Genomic DNA, 17,999 nt, shown 5'->3' with positions numbered 1-17,999 from the left:
ACAATCATATCCTTTTAGTGGTATGTGTGTATATAATTATATATATATTTTTTCTAATACGAGTTCTGCCACGTCACAACAAATCCACAATTCGAGTACTTATACTTTCCTTCCCATGCTTCGAATCGTTTGACTATTTTGATGCTTTTCTTTGTAGTCAATAGATGTCGCTGTTTCCAAGCTCTAAATCGCGGTATAGAGATATGTTAAATTTGATTTAAGTTAAGTTCATGCCTTTATTTCTGTCTTGAGATATGAGGTTTAAAAGTCGCACAGTGTTTTCACTGTGCTTGTTTTTGAAGAGGAATCGTACGTTCGATTGTATGAATCCTTCATTATGTTTATGTAATGCTTTAACATGTAATTAAATAAATTACACTACATGTAAATTTTAATATGCGGTACTAGCGTTGCCAATGCTAACTACTAGCGATTTCTATTTCCGACCCCAAGGGAAGGGCTTGCTTGTTACTTGTAACTGTGACTTATTGGCGGGAAGGGGACGAAAGTACCGAATTGTTTTATTGTTATTTAGCGTTTCTTCAGACTCAAACGTTCGATCGGTGGTTTTTTTGATTGACTAAGTAAAATATACATATTCATTTCTTTTTTTTTTAAGTATGGCTATAGAGTTTTTGTGACGGCATTGTTTCCATTGTCGAGTTATAAAAATCTTCAATTAATAAATGCATTTCAGCGAAATGAGATAATTTTGATTAAGGTCCTCTATCCGACGATTTGCAAGCGAAGTAAATTAACCCTTCGTAATAAGGTGACACTACAAAACTTCCATACGTCCGGTCATGACCTGTCATGACAAAATATTAGCGTTCGCTCATGCGGTCCGCACTAACTTAAAACCCCTTTAAATTATTCAATCTTGTTTTTGCTGATTCCGCCGGAGCACCGTGGTTCGTGAGGAACGTGGAACCTCACGATGACCAGGAACTTTGTTTCATTTGTTTTTACGCTTTTATTAGCTTTAGACGAATGTATATTAGTATGTAAGGGAATCTTTGAACATGATTTTGACCCCCGTCAAAACGTCGGATTAACTCGAAATTTGGTATTCTTATTAAGGACCGAACACAATACAATATTTAAAGGATATTATCAAAATAACCCTTCTACTCACATCTGTTCATAAAATATTTATAATTACTGATACACTCCACGCTTTTTTACAATAAAATAATTTTTTCTTACACTTTTTAATTCAAATTTATTAAAATTTATTTTCTATTCTTTAGTTGGATCTTCTATAAAAGTGTATTTTTTTAGTTTTTTTAATCTTTTATTTATAAGTATCTTCAGTCGGAATCAGTGCGCTATTTCGAGAAAACGGCGCGACTCAATAATTGCCGTGGCCGCCGGTAACTACAGACCCAATCCTGCGGACCGATCGGTAAACAATTACCGTGGACCTAAACACGCCACTTGGGTTCCTCCCGATCCACTATCGGTACTTTTAGGGACCCCAAGCACCGGTCGCTGTTCTCGTCGGACCTGTCGCTGGCGACGAAGGGTTCGGCGAGTAAATTGACCAACAGATACAGCTCACTAGGATTCTCGCCTGATCCTCTCAGTGGATCGTTGTAGAATATAGATACTAATCACAAATTGGTAATTAACCATTCAATCATTTCTATCTAACCAAACAAAACACACTTTGTTACCACGTCGCCAAATGATTAAACAGCTTATTATGTAAAACTAATTATCGTATGTATTATTTCTCTATGAAATTAGAACTAGTATGTACAGGTTTTTATAAATTTAATTTTAGATTGAAATGAAAAGCCTGATAAATTTAGGTCATAAAGCAATTTAATTCATCGGAAGCATCCCCGCAGTTATCTTGACCGTCGCATTTTACTGTGAGAGGTACGCAACGTTGATTCAAGCAACGCAGTTCGTGCTTCCTACACGATCCTCCACAGCCATCTGGTTCATCACTGCGATCTTCGCAATCTACGAAGCCATCACAAAACCTTGATGATAAAAAACATTGGCCATCTTTACACGGTGATTGGTTTTGCGGACATTCTGAAAATTAGTTAAATAACTATTAGTATTATAATTACGGGTGTGCGGGAACTGTTGTTGTTGAAAACGAAGACTGATGTTCGTGCAAAGGCTCCCCACAACTATGTTTCTTTAAAATACACAATCTTGAACAAATTACAGAATTAATTAGAAGAAATTAAATAAATTAAAAAGTTTAATGCTCCTGGTACCATTTTGTACGATCGAAGGATTTCCATTGGAGATTTAACGGCTCCAAGGAACTGCTTCGTGAATGCATCTACGATCGGATCGCAATCGCGATATTTTATTACTTATTTTAACAACATTTTTATTGTTTATTATCAAACTGATTAAACACGAGAATATTAACGGCTTATTTATTTAATTCGTATTAACAAGAAGAAAGGAAATTGATGAAAGTCCGTCGCTTAGAACGAGCTCACAGCATTCAGTTTTTAAGTTGTTACCGGAACCTATAGAAATTACAACGTAAAGCCGCCATCATCTTGTAACTTGAGGTTTATGTCACTATTGTATTTTACGCAAATTATATTTTTTTCGGATTTGATTTTAACTACACGATGATATTCTAACAAAATTTGAACCTCCTAAATATTGGGAATCATTTTTAAATTTGAAGGATATTAAGAATTGAAGTTTCATACCAGTGCAATTAAGTTCGTCGAACCCATCCCAACAGTCGACGATTCCATCGCAGAGCTTCATGTTAGAAAAACAAGACATTAAATTCCCGCAGCGAAACTGCTTTGTAAGATCACAGTCTGAAAATTTAAATTAAGTTGGTAATAAATAATAAATTTTATTATTTAATAGTCAAACAATTCCATACCTATACTATCCCTAACTTACCTACCTACCCTGCTTAAAAGTTATGTATATTTTATACGTTTATATTAAAATTCTACTAAAATGAAGCTAAAACATTTCATTATTATTATTTTGTATATTTACCGCAATGTACTTCGTCTGATCGATCATAGCATTCTACTGAACCATTGCATCTGCTTTCTGTAGGAACACATAAACCATTACGACAACGCCATTCTTCCGGTGAACAAGTTGCTAGTGTTAAAAGTCTACAAACACGAACACCTAATTCCTTGTCTACCAAATGACAAGCTTCTAATTCCATCGCACAGAGTCCACCGCACCCTAAAAACGAGAATATTATTAAACCCTATAAATTTAAAATTACAGTGTTAAATTCAAGCCGAATCATTGAAATTACCAGTAGGATCATCTCTATCAATTGGAATACGACAAATTGATTTTCCACTGTTCTCGTCCAGCATACAAATTTCATTACTTTGGCACGAACAGAATTTCTTTGAAATATCTCTATTTATTATATCTTTTGGCTTTAGTATTTGTTTATTCTTCGTTTCTTCTTTTGAAAAAGTCTTAATATTATTTCGTATTTTCGAAATTATACTCGAAACTATTGATATATTTTCTATACTGGAATGTTCTGTGGTGATCACATAATTTGTAAAATTCATTGCTATCGCATTTGATGATGACGTATTATTGAGATTTACAGTGCTAGTTTCAATTGGTGTATCGTTGAAGTATATGGTACTAGTTGGCACTACATTTTTACTAACAACATTAAAAGCATGAGTTAAATTAGGAGTCGCAAAATTTATTAACACTATACTAATCACGACGATAGCGACAATCATAACACTAATTGAGCATGCTTGTAATTGAGTCCGCTTTTTGAAGAGGCTGTCTGATTTGTTAATTTTCAAAACCCAACACATGCCTTCACGGATTTTCGTATTCCCTCTTCGACTATTTTCATTGGTCGGTAATTCATATGATGTGTACTTATTTCGAAAGTCCGAATCGACATGCTGTGATATTGATGGAATGTTTTCATTCAATTCTGATTCCCTCATATTTCGTTCGTTATTAACTGTTTCAATACGTCGTGAACCACGAATTTCTTTTTCTATGCATTGTGCAGAATCCATATCCTCGTTCTCGGTTGTTTCTGTACATGTCGTGTTTGGCGTTGAGTAAGTTGTTGGAATAAAACTTTCACATACTGGATTAATTTCATATTTTCTAACTTTACCTTTGCACGTATAACAATATTTGATTACGGAGGCATTAGAAGGCGCATTGATGATGTTTTGTCGTAAAATGCTGTCCTTCCAAAGATGTGAGCAATATAACAATTCTAAATTATTTGAACTATCTAGTACGTCGTTGTTTTTTGTGGACAGATCCTCACAGTTGATGTCAGCTTTCATATTGTAGTATTTGCAATCTTTTATCAAGCATAGTTGTAGACATCAATATCTGGAACAAATTTGAGCATTAATATCTCTGAAGTGAATCTCACAATGTATTAGGTACTTGTTTTTATGAAGTGTTTGCTTCTAAAAACGATACACTAGTAATTGAATAGAATTACATATACCAACTCCCTTGGTCAAGCCCTTCAAATTGAGTAGATAATTACCTGAATGTATAAAGTTACTGGATGGTAATTGAACGTAACCGAATACGTCAATTTTCTACTTCACCTCACTCACATGGAGTTAAGGTTGCAGTGGCATATCGAGTGATGCGACTGTTAGAGTTCAAATTCTGCAGAAGGGCACCAATGTTTTCAGATCAAAAACGTATTTACGAAATGTTGTCGAATAGCTTCCACGAAATCACATCTATACTAACATACAAATCTACAGTGGTTTTTACGGATGTTCCGTTATAACTACTGAACCATGCATCCAATTGACTTGAAACTTGGTATCCATGTAGAAAATAAATGTACTTAATGGATAGGCTAATATTTATATGAGTGTTGGACTCCTTACACCAGTTGCGGGGGCGTTAATGATGAGAATCTTTGTGGGGGTGAGAAATAACAATGCTAATTTTAAATGCCCAGCGAAGCGGACGGGTACAGTAGTATTTTAATAAAAACCGTACCCACAATATTTTAATTTCCTAAGTTACTGGAATTACAGCCCCATGTAAGGTCGGATAGGTACCACCGCTCTAATCTTTCAATCTCCTATCTTTCTTTCTTTGGTTTTCGCGAGTCCTGGATATAATTAAAACTACTTTTAGGGTTTAATCTCGCGTTTTTTAATGTCATATTATTTTCGACTTTCTGTATAATTTACAGTTTTCGTAGTGGTTACACGAGATTAAACTGTAAAAGTAATTTTAATTTACCACCATTCTGTTTACTTCTGCTCCTAGTAATGCGTTCCGATTTAAAAGTTGGGACAACTATACAATTGTGACTTAAACTTAGACTGAAGTATTCACGTAATAATTGATATCTATGGATTCCAGTAACCAGTTAACACTAGGTGCACCGAAAGCTTGTTTACGCATATTAGCAATAAAAGAGTATAATTTTTTTTAAGTAAGTACATGTCCCCATCACCTTGAGGAATAAGGTCAAAGTCTCAGTTTTACAATACAACGGCGGCCCCAGTCTTTAAATTGAAACTCATTAGTGCTCACAAAATGCCTTACCACTTTGGTAAAAATTAAAAAATAAGAAACCTACGCAACTTCACAACACAGTTGGGCGACAAGCATTTGGACGCATTAAATTATGAGAAAATATGTATTTATTTATGAAACTTGATCCTAGGTAATTGTTGCAGGAAAAAAACAATCCTTATATCTTCTATAGTTTGTAAGGACTAGAGGAGGCTATTATTGGGTTATTAATGATGTAATTGATATTATTGATGTGTGACAGATAAAGGGAAAAATTCCCATATCTAGAAAAATATTTTTTTTTACTTCGTTACATATTCCATCGATGCTTTGAAATTGACGTCTTCATGTAATCTTGACCTAATTTAACGGTAAACAATAAGTTGTAGTTTAATAGTTTGGAAGGTAGATAAAAAAATTGGCAATATTTGGACAATCTACTGTAATAAATAAATTACACTCGAAGAAAATAATGCATTTTCGATATTCTCAAATCATACAACTTAATTCAATCATAATATAAATAAAATATAACAAAATCAACATCGAATTTTAGATTAAACTACAGAAGCTGTTACGTGAACAACTTAAAGTGATTTATAATTAAACTGAAAAATGCATAATTTTTTATCGTAAAATAACTCACATAAAAGAATGATTTTCATCTGTTCGGGTCACATCTGAAGTGTAAAAAAAGAATTTTAATTTACTACACCAACTTAGATCATGTTTTGCGTCGTACGTACTGTGCACCCGAGAGCTTTGTATCGCACTACCGTTGCCTGTGACAACGTCCAAACAACTTTACGTTTTCAAAACCGTCACGATTATCGCGACCTCGTAAAATTGTGAAAGAGGGACGAAAGATTCTAAAATAGGAAATATAATAAAGGACAAAAAATAGGGCCTAGTGTAGTCCATGTTCAGTGAAGAGAGACACGTGCTATAGTGGTACGTTCGCAACTGAACAAAACATCTGTTCCATGTCCAGTCAATGATCCTACTTGGACGTGACAAACATGGTGACTTTTTGGCCTTTCTTATTAATTTTTTTAGGTCATTTTACAACATGTTAATATTATCAAAATTTTAAAATACTTTTGTTTCTCAGTCACATTTTAGCAGCAGAACACGATTTTTAAGAACATCATCAGGTTAGATAATTTAATGTTAAAACTTATCTATTTTTTAATTAAAACAGATCAGAAAACCCGGTCATAGTTCATCTCGTGTGGTAGTAATAACTGGGGCCACAAGTTTAATGTCTTAATTGTAATTTAGAACCGATAGTCTATCCCACAAATTGGAACTTAATATCATATACTAGAAAATCGGTTCAATTGAAAAAAAAAAGGATTTTAGGCATAAATTATTTTAACGCGAATTACTAAACCTAAGAGTGTGTGCAAAATTATCAATTTTTTTTATCCAATTTTAGCTGGTTCCGGAGGCAATACACTCTTTAACAAAGACGAGAATTAGGGCGTTGAGAATTTAGTATAATTATGTAGGAAAGTAGATCATTATACTACTGAGTAACTCTATTCTTTTTTATTTAATTGGTTAGATGGGTGGACGAACTCACAGCCCACCCGATGTTAAGTGGTTACTGGAGCCATAGACATCTACAACGTAAATGCGCCACCCACCATGAGATATAAGTTCTAAGGTCTCAGTATAGTTATGTTCTGATTATACAATTATAAGCAGACGTACGTAGAAATTCAACTAAGTTTTTTTATTATTTGATTTTTAGACAGATTATCAGACATATCAGAGGCACACCCAATCCACTGCTTACTCTCTCTCCTCAGACCCATTTGAAGAAATCCGTGTCTGTAGGTATGTATTTTCGTCATGTGGAAGTTGCAGGCATGTTGAGGCATGCTGGTACGCATGCCAGAGCCCACCGGTTTACCAATTAAAGTAGTTAACTTATTAATGAACAAGAAGTCTGATAAACAGCGATTGTTACTTTCTATGAGTTAAAAAAATGGAGTTTGTCAACGCTAGCTGTTGTTAGTCGAAACTTTATCAACATTTATATACAATGCTTATCAACTTATTTATAACTTTTCATCTATACTTCTATATACTTATACTTATATACTTATAATATTATAAAGAGGAAAGATTTGTTTGTTTGTTTGTTTCGAATAGGCTCCGAAACTACTGGACCGATTTGAAAAATTCTTTTTCCATTAGAAGCCGACATTGTCCCTGATGAACATAGGCTACTTTTTTTTTTTTTTTTTTTTTTTTTTTTTTTTTTTTTTTTTTTTTTTTTTTTCTTGTGTGTTTTAATGTTTCCGAAGCGAAGCGAGGGCGGGTCGCTAGTAGTTTAATTATAGCTTAAGTCTCGATAACGAAAATAGCGGAACACAAAAAGGGCAAATATGGATATTTTATAGTTTATTTTTATATATATAGATATACACAGTTTAAAAAACATTATATAACAATATAAACACGCCTCACTCTCACGTATATCACTGGTTCAAAGGTGGGCACGTATGAGTCAGTATAGTTCCAGTTTTTCTGAAAGTCGTATTTGTGTGGGTATGTAACTGTAAGGCAAACAGTCGGACTAAGGCCTGTTTAATCATGACTAAGTTGAAAATCCCCTATTACATTTTTAAGGATGAAGTTTTATCGAACTTAGGGTTTTTTTTTATTAAATTTAACGAATTTTGAAATTAAATAAAACCTTTAAAAAAAAATTTAAGTTATCCCGTCAAATTAATAGGAAAATGTAATTAATTGCTACTTAAAATTTTAAGCACCTACTTTAACGATTATAATGATTTTAAGGTTTTTAAGCTCTTTACTTATAGTTATTTTTGGCACTTGCATAGTTATTAGTTATATAATTACCTCATACGGTTCTTGATAACTCGGTATACATACCGAAGCCTACATATATAACGTAAATAGATTTGGATAGCTCTCGAGAAATGAGATCCAAGTCTCAATTGTTAAGACCTTTCGGACACTCGCAATCGTAATGACTGATTATTGTATGATTGATTTTATTATGTAATATTGTTCCTGCCGTGGAATTATCGCGGAAGTAAAAAAATATTCACAATTTTATGTACCTACAGAATTCCTAAACAATTAGCATCAGTTTCTAATCTCCACAAGTTACAGGACAGTACATAATTATAACGTATCCTATATAGTAAGGAATAAGACTTAATAGTCAGAGACGTTTTTGTTGGCTTAGCGGTATAGACCGTGGGCCTGGTGTGCTCGATGTGCATTATCGATAGCGACCACTTTTGATCAAGTATCAAAAGATCACGGCCGTATGTCTGTCTACTATCGAAGGCAATAAGTAAATCCTCCTCACGCCTAAGGTCAAATTAACAACATTACACTATCTCTATTTTTTTTCAATATTCATTGAAAAAAATCATATTATTACGTAATATTAAAATACTTCTTACACTTCAACGGGGCATTTTGGCAATTGTACTTCATTATTATGTACATAACATTACTCGTAATTGTCTTGTGATTAAAAATGTCTACTATTTTGAAATAAATCCATTTATTAAAACAATAGACTCCGATGCATCATACAATACATTGAAAAATATTGAAAGTAGTAAAGTAGTAGAAAGTAGTATCTAATTGAAGAAGGTTAATAGAACATAAATAATTTATTTTTTTTGTTATTTTTTAAAGTTATGTTATTCTTTAAAGTTATTTAAGTAACTTATCTGTTTTTCTTGTAGTTTTCACAGATAAAATAGACTAAGTTGGAGCAGAATATAGTTTTAAGAAGTAATATTAAATTTACTAACCAATAAGCATAATTTTACTTTAGAAATAGAAATTGTTTGGATTAATATGGTGTTCTTGTATATTTTTTTATTAGCATAGTTGTGAACTGTTATCATTTGCATTTTTTATATCTAATACACGTGATAAGAATCCATTAATTACTATTTATTTATCTTATAATATTGGTATCCTGTATATTCCTCGTTATAATATCAAAATAAATTCAGATCTTATGTATGTTTTGTCATTTAAAGAATTTACTTTCATGAAAATTACAATTACCAAATATTTGTTAGTTAAACTTGAAATGATTACAATAAATAAAATTTAATTAATGTAATGGAATAGAAAAACAAAAAAAAAAATATTTCCTGTTTTTTGGAACCCAAAACTTCCTACCAAGCCCATCTGTGAGGACTTGAAGCGGCTGCAGGTGCAATCTTGCAGATGCTACCAAAGCCTTCGCGTCGCCATCCGTTGTGATGTGCAACCGGATGAAGACACAACTCTCACTGCGCGCGCCGCATGCGGTTGTCGTCACACGCCCACCTCCTTGCTTCGTTCGTACGTTCCCACTACGGCTTGGATACACGCTCAGTGCTCTGTCAAATAGCGATCTGTTAACGCGTTATATCGCTCATCGAGTTTCCTTTCGTAAAATAAGTAGCATGTGAATGCGACGTTTTTCATAGTTCAACACGCAACGAGTGAAATGTTATTCGTTCACTGACCATACCGCATCGGCCTAACTCCTGGATACTCTTCATGAGGAACTGACCGCTTCAGATTTTATATAATAAGGTAAAATTATTTTGATTGAATTATGTATTTAATTTGATAATTTAAATTGAGAAGAGTGACTTTCACAAAGCGCCACCATTTATTGTAGCGTTTAAAAAAACTTGATACCGCAATAATTCCGTAATGCCAGTCTCGAGAAAAGCTAGTGTAGGTCAGAATGACAGTCGTCCTACTTCTTATCGAAACGACATCGAGTTACTAACTTGCGAACTGTTATTTTGTCCACTTAGGTGATGATCCAATTTACTGAAGCTCACGCCTAAATTTTATTATTTGACCAACAAACCGATTACCGGACATATTTTATAGGTAGCGTTTGTTTTTTTCCCATTAACCGCTATTGTATTGATTCATCATTACGTCGTGTAGTAATGTACACTTTATAAACTATATGACATATTGGTAATTCAGAAATGTGGTCAAGGAATGTTGTTTCAGTCAATATTTGTAATGTGAAAATTTCATTAGCAAAGTTGACGAAAGAGTTACCCGACGGATATTAGTGAATAGTTGAAAACAAACTAAAATATTGTGCACTCTGGGTGTATTATTTTTTAAATTTCGATTTTCTTCCAATGAAACGATTGCTTTCTACTACTTCGGAAAATTATGACAAGCTTGCATTACAAATACTATTTATTATTGTTAATATTTCTGTATTACTTTGTCGTTAAATTTTAGGATTAATAGTGGCAATTACGCTCATCTACTCCAAATATTTCATATCATTACTACAATAGAACAAAACCTATTGACAATATTAACATCTGATAAATAAAGTTCACCACAAGCAAACATCGGTATATTTTTTTTTATTCATTAGTCACGATTTAACTTTCTCATTATTGACTCTCCACAAAAAAGTCGGTGTGTTTTGTAATTCATAATAACTCGAGTTATATAAAATCTTGAGGGGATCAGCTGTCACCTAAGTAAAGTGAAATGCTCAGTGAAAATTATGTTACAGTCACGACATTAAGTAAAACGCCGTTGACGGATAATACCCGACTATTTGCAGTTGAGAGTGTACATGTGTTTCCTACTACATTTTGTATTTTTCTATATGCTTAATATGAATTTGAGATTTAAATAGGTTGTCAGTATCGAAATATATCTGTGGTCTAAATTGAATGCCTCCCCTTGAAGTCGTTTTGAGACTACAAAACTACATATCTTATACCTTTAAACGAGCAATTCTTGTATATATATATATAATATATAATCTGAATCTCAGAAACGGCTCCAACGATTTTCATAAAATTTAGTATACAGGGGATTTCGGGGGCGATAAATCGATCTAGCTACGATTTATTTTCAGAAAATATTGTTTTCAATAATCAACTCTTCCCGACATCTAATAATATTTTTCTTAATTGAGGGCAACTAACCGCTTTAAAGACACAACAAGTCATCAACAACAGGTCATCATCTAGTAAATATTAAATTTCAGATAGCTGCGTTGCTTGTGCTGTCATTTTTGTATCCGAAAAACATTAAATATGTTAAGTAATTTGTAAACAAACGATTGAACAAGTTGAGCGAATCGAACATAATTATTAATCTAATTAGAACGAAGCACTAATTAAAACAATCATTAAAAACAAGGGCAAACCATGCAAATATTAACTGCCTAAAACTATTGGTTTTTAATGATTTGGCTGATATATTTTTTTTACAAATTTGTCATTTCACTGTTTTGAGCATAGGTAATAGTATAACATCTACCTCAGTATGTTGTAGATGTGGTAATATTATTATCGTTCGAAGTAACCATTGTTTAAGGCTAATCGAAAAAATAAAAGAAACAGTAGATAACTGTTGCTTTCTTTCTGGCAAACCAAATGAGGTTAACGGCGTATTTCGATGTGTACAGAATGGCGAACTGATGTGGAACGATTTTGATTCAACTTACCGCGAATACAAATTAACGTGTCATTTATTTATTCAAACTTTAACACAAATAATAATTATTATAAAGTCTCAACGAGACTAAAGTTTGTATTGCCTATTTAATAAAGGCTAATAAATTAGTATTTACAAAAGTCTCAAGTGCAATAATATAAACAGATGTACGTTCGTACCTTCATTCAACTTCATTCCAGATATTCCAATATTCATATTTAATATTTGGAAATTATTTCTATGAATTCGTCTCATGACTCTACTCAATTCTACTCACGAATTCTACTCAACAAATGTTCACGATTTACTTCAACGGTGAAGGCATAACATCGTGTAATAAAAATCAAACCCGCAAATTTATAATTTGCGTAATTACTGGTGGTAGGACCATTTGCGAGTCCGCGCGGGTAAGTGCCACTACCCCGCCTATTTCTGCCGTGAAGCAGTAATGCGTTTCGGTTTGAAGGGTGAGGCAGCCGTTGAAACTATACTTGAGACCTTAGAACTTATATCTCAAGGTGGTGGCGCATTTGCGTTGTGCATGTCTATGGGCTCCAGTAACCACTTAACACCATGTGGGCTGTGAGCTCGTCCACATATCTAAGCAATAATAAAAAAAATACGATTTCGTGATATTAACAAAAACAAAATCTTATTGAAACAATAACAATCATTTTTAGACATCGTTTGAAACTCCGCTTGAATATAAATTATGATGGTCTCGTTAAATCTAATTTCCTACTTTGGCAAGTAATGTTAGTTTTCCAAATTTTTCTATATTTTTATAAGAGTAGATACGAAGTCGAATCTCGCACTACTTTTGGTGACATGCGGTTACCGCAACCCGTATATTGCCACAATGAAGTCTCTCCTTGCTTTGGAGCAAATAGTACCTTAACCTTGAACCGGAAGGCATGACTGTGTGTCTTTGATTTTTATTCAAGCTGCAAAAGTAATTTTGAATTGATGGTTTACGTGTTTCCCATTCTAAATTACCAAGTAAAATAACGTACTAATTTGCTAACCACCTCATTGCTTCACTTGAGTGACTTTAGATAATTAAAAAACCCTTAACCCGTATACGCTAAACTTATTGTTGCGAATGTAATTATCAATAAATTAATCTATATAAACAGGAGAAGATTATACAAGCACCGTTTTCTACATGTTTCCTCAACCTAATTTGTGTATAATAGATTTGTAGATAAAACACAAACTTTGTGATTTATTTTTAAATAGTCAAATCTTTTTAATTAATGTACCATGTAACGGAAAGTAGCACTTATCTCAAAATTACGCAAAATACTATGTATAAGCCAATGTTCGGTGAAATATACATTTTAAATTTGTAGTTTTATTAATATTTTGTAGCTTTTATAATTTTTTATACTTTTTTTTTTTTAAATAAATAAATAAATAAATAAATATTTACTAACAATCACGCCACGTTAACTGGTCCCGTGATAAGTTCGTAAAGAACTTGTGTTACAGGTACCAGATAACGGATATAAATGTAAGATTTTTATTATACACATACATATATTTAATATACATCCATAACCCTGGAAAAGACATTTATATTTATCATACAAATATCTTCCCTTGGCGGGATTCGAACCCGCGACCCCCTTGTGTAGTGACCATGTCACTTACCACTACACCAGACGGCCGTGAAATTTATACTATACTTATAGAAGCGCATGCCTAAACATCTATTATCGATTTGTAATGATTTTCGTTGGGAGCATTCATAACAATGAAATATTAAGGATATCCCAAATCGCTTCGATTTGTGGTCGTTTTGTCCCTATCCATTAAGATTTTTTTAACTGTAATTGTCATTGTTCTTTCTTTACCTTCAAAATGTGATCTAAAATAACTCTGAATCAATTAGCTGTAGGGTAGAGACGGAGAGATACGATAAATCTATTAGCTTTTTTTTCAATAATATGGCGGTTAATATGATTATTGGACTGGACCGGGTCGGAATCTAACTTAATCCGTTTTCTTTTCCCTGAACTTGTAAATTCAATAAATTGATACAGGGTTTATGTTGGTGAAATCCCACCTGACAAACCGAAGAAGTGAGAAACAAATGAGTTGCACTTTTGTAGAAAGTTCATGTGACAATAGTAAACATACTCGTATTTATTTTAAATCGGGATAGCGATTTTTTTAACTAATCTTGCATGAACGTTATTGCATAATAATACAGTAGGTACTCGTAAAAACCATTCTGGACACTTTACTGGCGATAGAGCGTACAGTGAGCCTGTAAGGGTAGGGACCAGCATCCTGCCATGAAAACTATCAAGTTAATTAAATTTGAAATTTATTTAATTTTGACATACCATGCTATGATAGGCGCTGTCAAATAGCATTTTCTAATTGAAACTACATAGTTTTATTAACTTGTTTGTTACTGAAATATTATTTTCTGAATTCTAATTGTGATTTTTAAAATGATTTTTAAGGTTTATTCTCGCGTTATAATTATTATTTATTATTTTCATTTCTAATTTCCGACGCTTCGAATACTTTTGTTGCCGCCGATATGCCATATGCCATATAAACGAAATAAAAGCGAGATTAAATCGTAAAGGTAGTTGTTGTACGTTTATGACTCTTGAAAACCGAAGTAATGTCTGATGATTTGTTGTTACGTTATAGAGATAATAATGAGAGCAATAAAAATGTAACAATCATACATGGTGACCTCATTGCGTCACTAGGACGCAAAAGAAAGCGTGTGGAGGTCATTCGTTAATAAGTACACTCGTATTCATTCTGGTTAGTGACAAAAGACGAAATCAGTGCTGTGTTGCAACCATTGTTTTATTACTATTTTACGTCATGATGATTTGGGCTTGATGCTGTGCTGTACGTAAGCCCTGACTGAATAAGAAGCCAATAGGATTGAGAGCCATGTAAGGGACAGATCAGATATCTCTCGGCACAGCTGTCCATCAGGCCAGTAAGAGATATTCTCGGAAACTGAATGTCAACCTCATGCAATAAAGGAGTCACGATTCCCAGTAACGAGGCAATGTTTCAGAAGGATGCCGTAATAAGAATTAGGGGAAATTTTCTGAAATTGTCTTTTCTTCATTATTAATGACGTTTGACATGAACATAGAATAGCTGCAACATATAAAATTATCCAGAAAGAATAGAGTATGTCAGAATTTCTTATTTAAATATCTTACATCTTTGTATTTTTATCTAGTACTGTTCACCTATACGTGACATTTGGTCACGTAACCTCAGAAAGTCAATGTGAATAATTAATAAAATGCAAAAGTTTTGAATAGGTACTTAATGTAAAATTAACCTATTTATATATCGTGACACGTATTGTTTACATATTTATGTTCTAAGTACATACTGAAATCATTGTTATATCGATATAACAAAGATTTAAGAACAAGCAATGCTACTTAAGTATAGCTATTAGTAACATTTTAAACAATATTTAACTTACGATAAAGCACGCAATCGGTAATTCTTAGTAGTAATTAATATGCCCTTAACAATGTATAATCAAAACGTCCTACTTACATTATAGACCAAGGCTTATCGAATGTTAATGATTTAGCGAATTTTGTTACAAAACTTACAATAAATCTAATTTACATCTAAACAGTTAACGCTACTAGAGTGTCTGGACAACCGGACTACAGCAAAAATGATACGCCTTTATTACAGAATGGATGACTGAATTTTCACCGTACGTGCTAAGGTTGTGTAAGGTATACAGAAGTTGAACCCATAGAACCCACAACAAAATGGAGGGTGCTCCATTTCTTCTTTAGCCGCCGGTTCAATCATGCGAATAAAAATGAACTACAGTTTGAAAAACGAGGTGACCGTTATAAAAGCAATAATAGAACAATCATTTACTAACTTAAACTTCTTTGTACTTTTGTAACTGCAATAAAAACTAATAAAACTAGGCAAAGTAATCATTGTTGCGTGACTACTCAATGCTAATAACATCTATGAGAATAAGAATAGAACATTTCAAAGGCTTCTTCCTTAAGTTAGTCAAGGTTGTTATTTTTATTCTAACTGAAAGAAATTTAAACGAATACCCAGGTAGTATCTTAGGGGAGGAAATGAGAAGGCAGAGTTGAAAATTATAGGAAATTATTTTTTATACCTCATGTCGAAATTCTTTTTTATACCTCATATCTAAATATTTTTCTAAATCGTTTAGAAATCTCATATGCAAATTGATATGTGGGACCTATGTTTATTAATGAAATGCCTTTTAGTGTAATTTGTAAAATTTTAGTCGCTTGCCACGTACTTTTCCAGAACATGCGGGCGAATAAATTCATAGGTACGTGTGCTTCTTTATCACCATTACTCGTAATATTAACTAGTCGTTTTTCAAGGCCGTGTAACGTCAAATTTAATTTTAAAATTTCAATTGCGTACCACTGAAAACATTTAAATGAAGAAAATATTTAAATTGCAGTCAAAATATTATAAAATGGACTTACATAGTATGTATTTATTATTTGATTTTGAGTGAGGAAATTGAATAGTTTCCTCCTATTAGTTATTATTATTAGGTCGGGTTTGTTCTTTGGACTACATTTTGTGAACATAATGTCACGTATCGAAAGTGTACTTAGAATGAATAAATTAATGAAATAATAATATCGACGCTTGAAAGGCAAACATGACTAAGCGACAAGAACTGCTTTGTACATAAATGATCGGCAATAACCATATTCGATGCGCAAAAAAAATACATTTCTAGGTCTATTAAAATCATTTCAATCCTACAGCTAGATTCGTTAAAATATATTTTTTTTCAGTTATTTCAACTTTAAATTAGTCTATTGTAAAGTTCACGCATTCTCGCTTATGTCACGTTTGTCTTTCAAGCGTCGATATGCAAGGCAGTTCTGCATAGGATAATTTTATAGTATCGGGTAAGTAGAATTGCGTAGTTTATTTTAAAGGTTATCTATCAGATTATTACTACGACGGAACTTATAATGTTTGTATTGTTAATTGTATTGATTCAAACACATAGCGGAAAAATCGTTGTAAAATAACATTGAATAATCAGTTGGCGTGGGTGGCCAATGGCTCGTGGAAACGAAAGGGCAATGTTCACAAAATTTGAAGTTTCAATTGCATTAGTGTAACGGTTGTCCTGTCCCACCGATCAAATAGGAACGCATGACTGCTTTGCACGAGAGACAGGTAGAAAGGATACCTAGCCGTATGTACTCAAAATACGTAGCAATAATTAAAATAAACTTATTTGTCGAGCTATCATATATTTTCAAAAAATGCATTAGTAAAGTGGTAACGCTTCCACTTTACTAATGCATTTTTTGAAAATAACCATATAAATACTAAGTTTTATGGCAATCCGATTCATCGTATAATTATGAACACGAACAAACAAACCAATAAAACAATATCACTGGTGAAGCTTAAAGTAAACATTACTATGTTTTATAAACTCAGTAATCTATTTATCTAATTAAAAATGTAGTGGTATTGCATGAACTTAAATGCTGTCTAATTTTTTTTAATTCAAATAAACATTAACACATTTTATAAAATAGATTAACGAAATGTAATAAATGTAGTGGAAAAATAATTAAGGTCAAGGCACTGTTTAATTAAGAATTACGGCCCGTAGATGCCCATAACAAATAAAGGTCAGAATGTTCGTCACATGCAGCGCAATTGTTGTCATATTGTAGGTCAGAAGAGTTCAGTCTTTTTATCTGGATATGGCGCCATGAACTCAAGTCTCGTATGTTTTTAAAACTCTTCTGATTGGTGGGGGCATTTCATACAATCGTCTCGAATTCAGTATATTAATCCTTTCCCTGTTCAATTTATCTATTATTTACAATACAATTGGTGACTTCTCGAGAAATCAAAGAAACGTTATACAAAATTGGATTTTTGCTTGGTGAGTTTGGAACCTTAGCAAAATTAGTTCTATGAATTTT

The 17,999-nt window shown here is 32.8% G+C and overlaps 2 protein-coding genes across 6 annotated transcripts in view; one reads left to right on the top strand and one right to left on the bottom strand.

The window, feature by feature from the left end:
* Positions 1–1,809: 1,809 nt before the first annotated feature.
* LOC114247824 (uncharacterized) overlaps positions 1,810–17,999 on the bottom strand; it is a 17,319-nt gene continuing 1,129 nt past the window's right edge. The window contains exons 1-5 of one of the 2 annotated variants that reach the window (XM_089727418.1): positions 6,167–6,250; positions 3,278–4,356; positions 3,001–3,201; positions 2,694–2,810; positions 1,810–2,046 (exon numbers count right to left, since the gene is read on the bottom strand). In XM_089727418.1, coding sequence (XP_089583544.1) covers positions 1,811–2,046; positions 2,694–2,810; positions 3,001–3,201; positions 3,278–4,307 — 1,584 coding nt within the window. In that variant the 5' untranslated portion in view covers positions 4,308–4,356; positions 6,167–6,250 and the 3' untranslated portion in view covers position 1,810. Of the gene's footprint in view, positions 2,047–2,693; positions 2,811–3,000; positions 3,202–3,277; positions 4,357–6,166; positions 6,251–17,999 lie in introns of those variants that run through there. The other variant, XM_089727419.1, reaches the window with a different exon arrangement.
* LOC114247804 (sphingomyelin phosphodiesterase) overlaps positions 9,818–17,999 on the top strand; it is a 27,680-nt gene continuing 19,498 nt past the window's right edge. Inside the window, exon 1 of one of the 4 annotated variants that reach the window (XM_028180857.2) lies at positions 9,818–10,110. The gene's annotated coding sequence lies outside the window, so the exon portion shown is untranslated. Of the gene's footprint in view, positions 10,111–16,931; positions 16,956–17,807; positions 17,960–17,999 lie in introns of those variants that run through there. The other 3 variants (XM_028180869.2, XM_028180861.2, XM_089727417.1) reach the window with 3 other exon arrangements.

Source organism: Bombyx mandarina, chromosome 05 (assembly GCF_030267445.1).
Source record: "Bombyx mandarina strain Sakado chromosome 05, ASM3026744v2".
Taxonomy (NCBI): Eukaryota; Metazoa; Arthropoda; class Insecta; order Lepidoptera; family Bombycidae; genus Bombyx; species Bombyx mandarina.
This window is presented reverse-complemented; position numbering and strand designations above follow the sequence as displayed.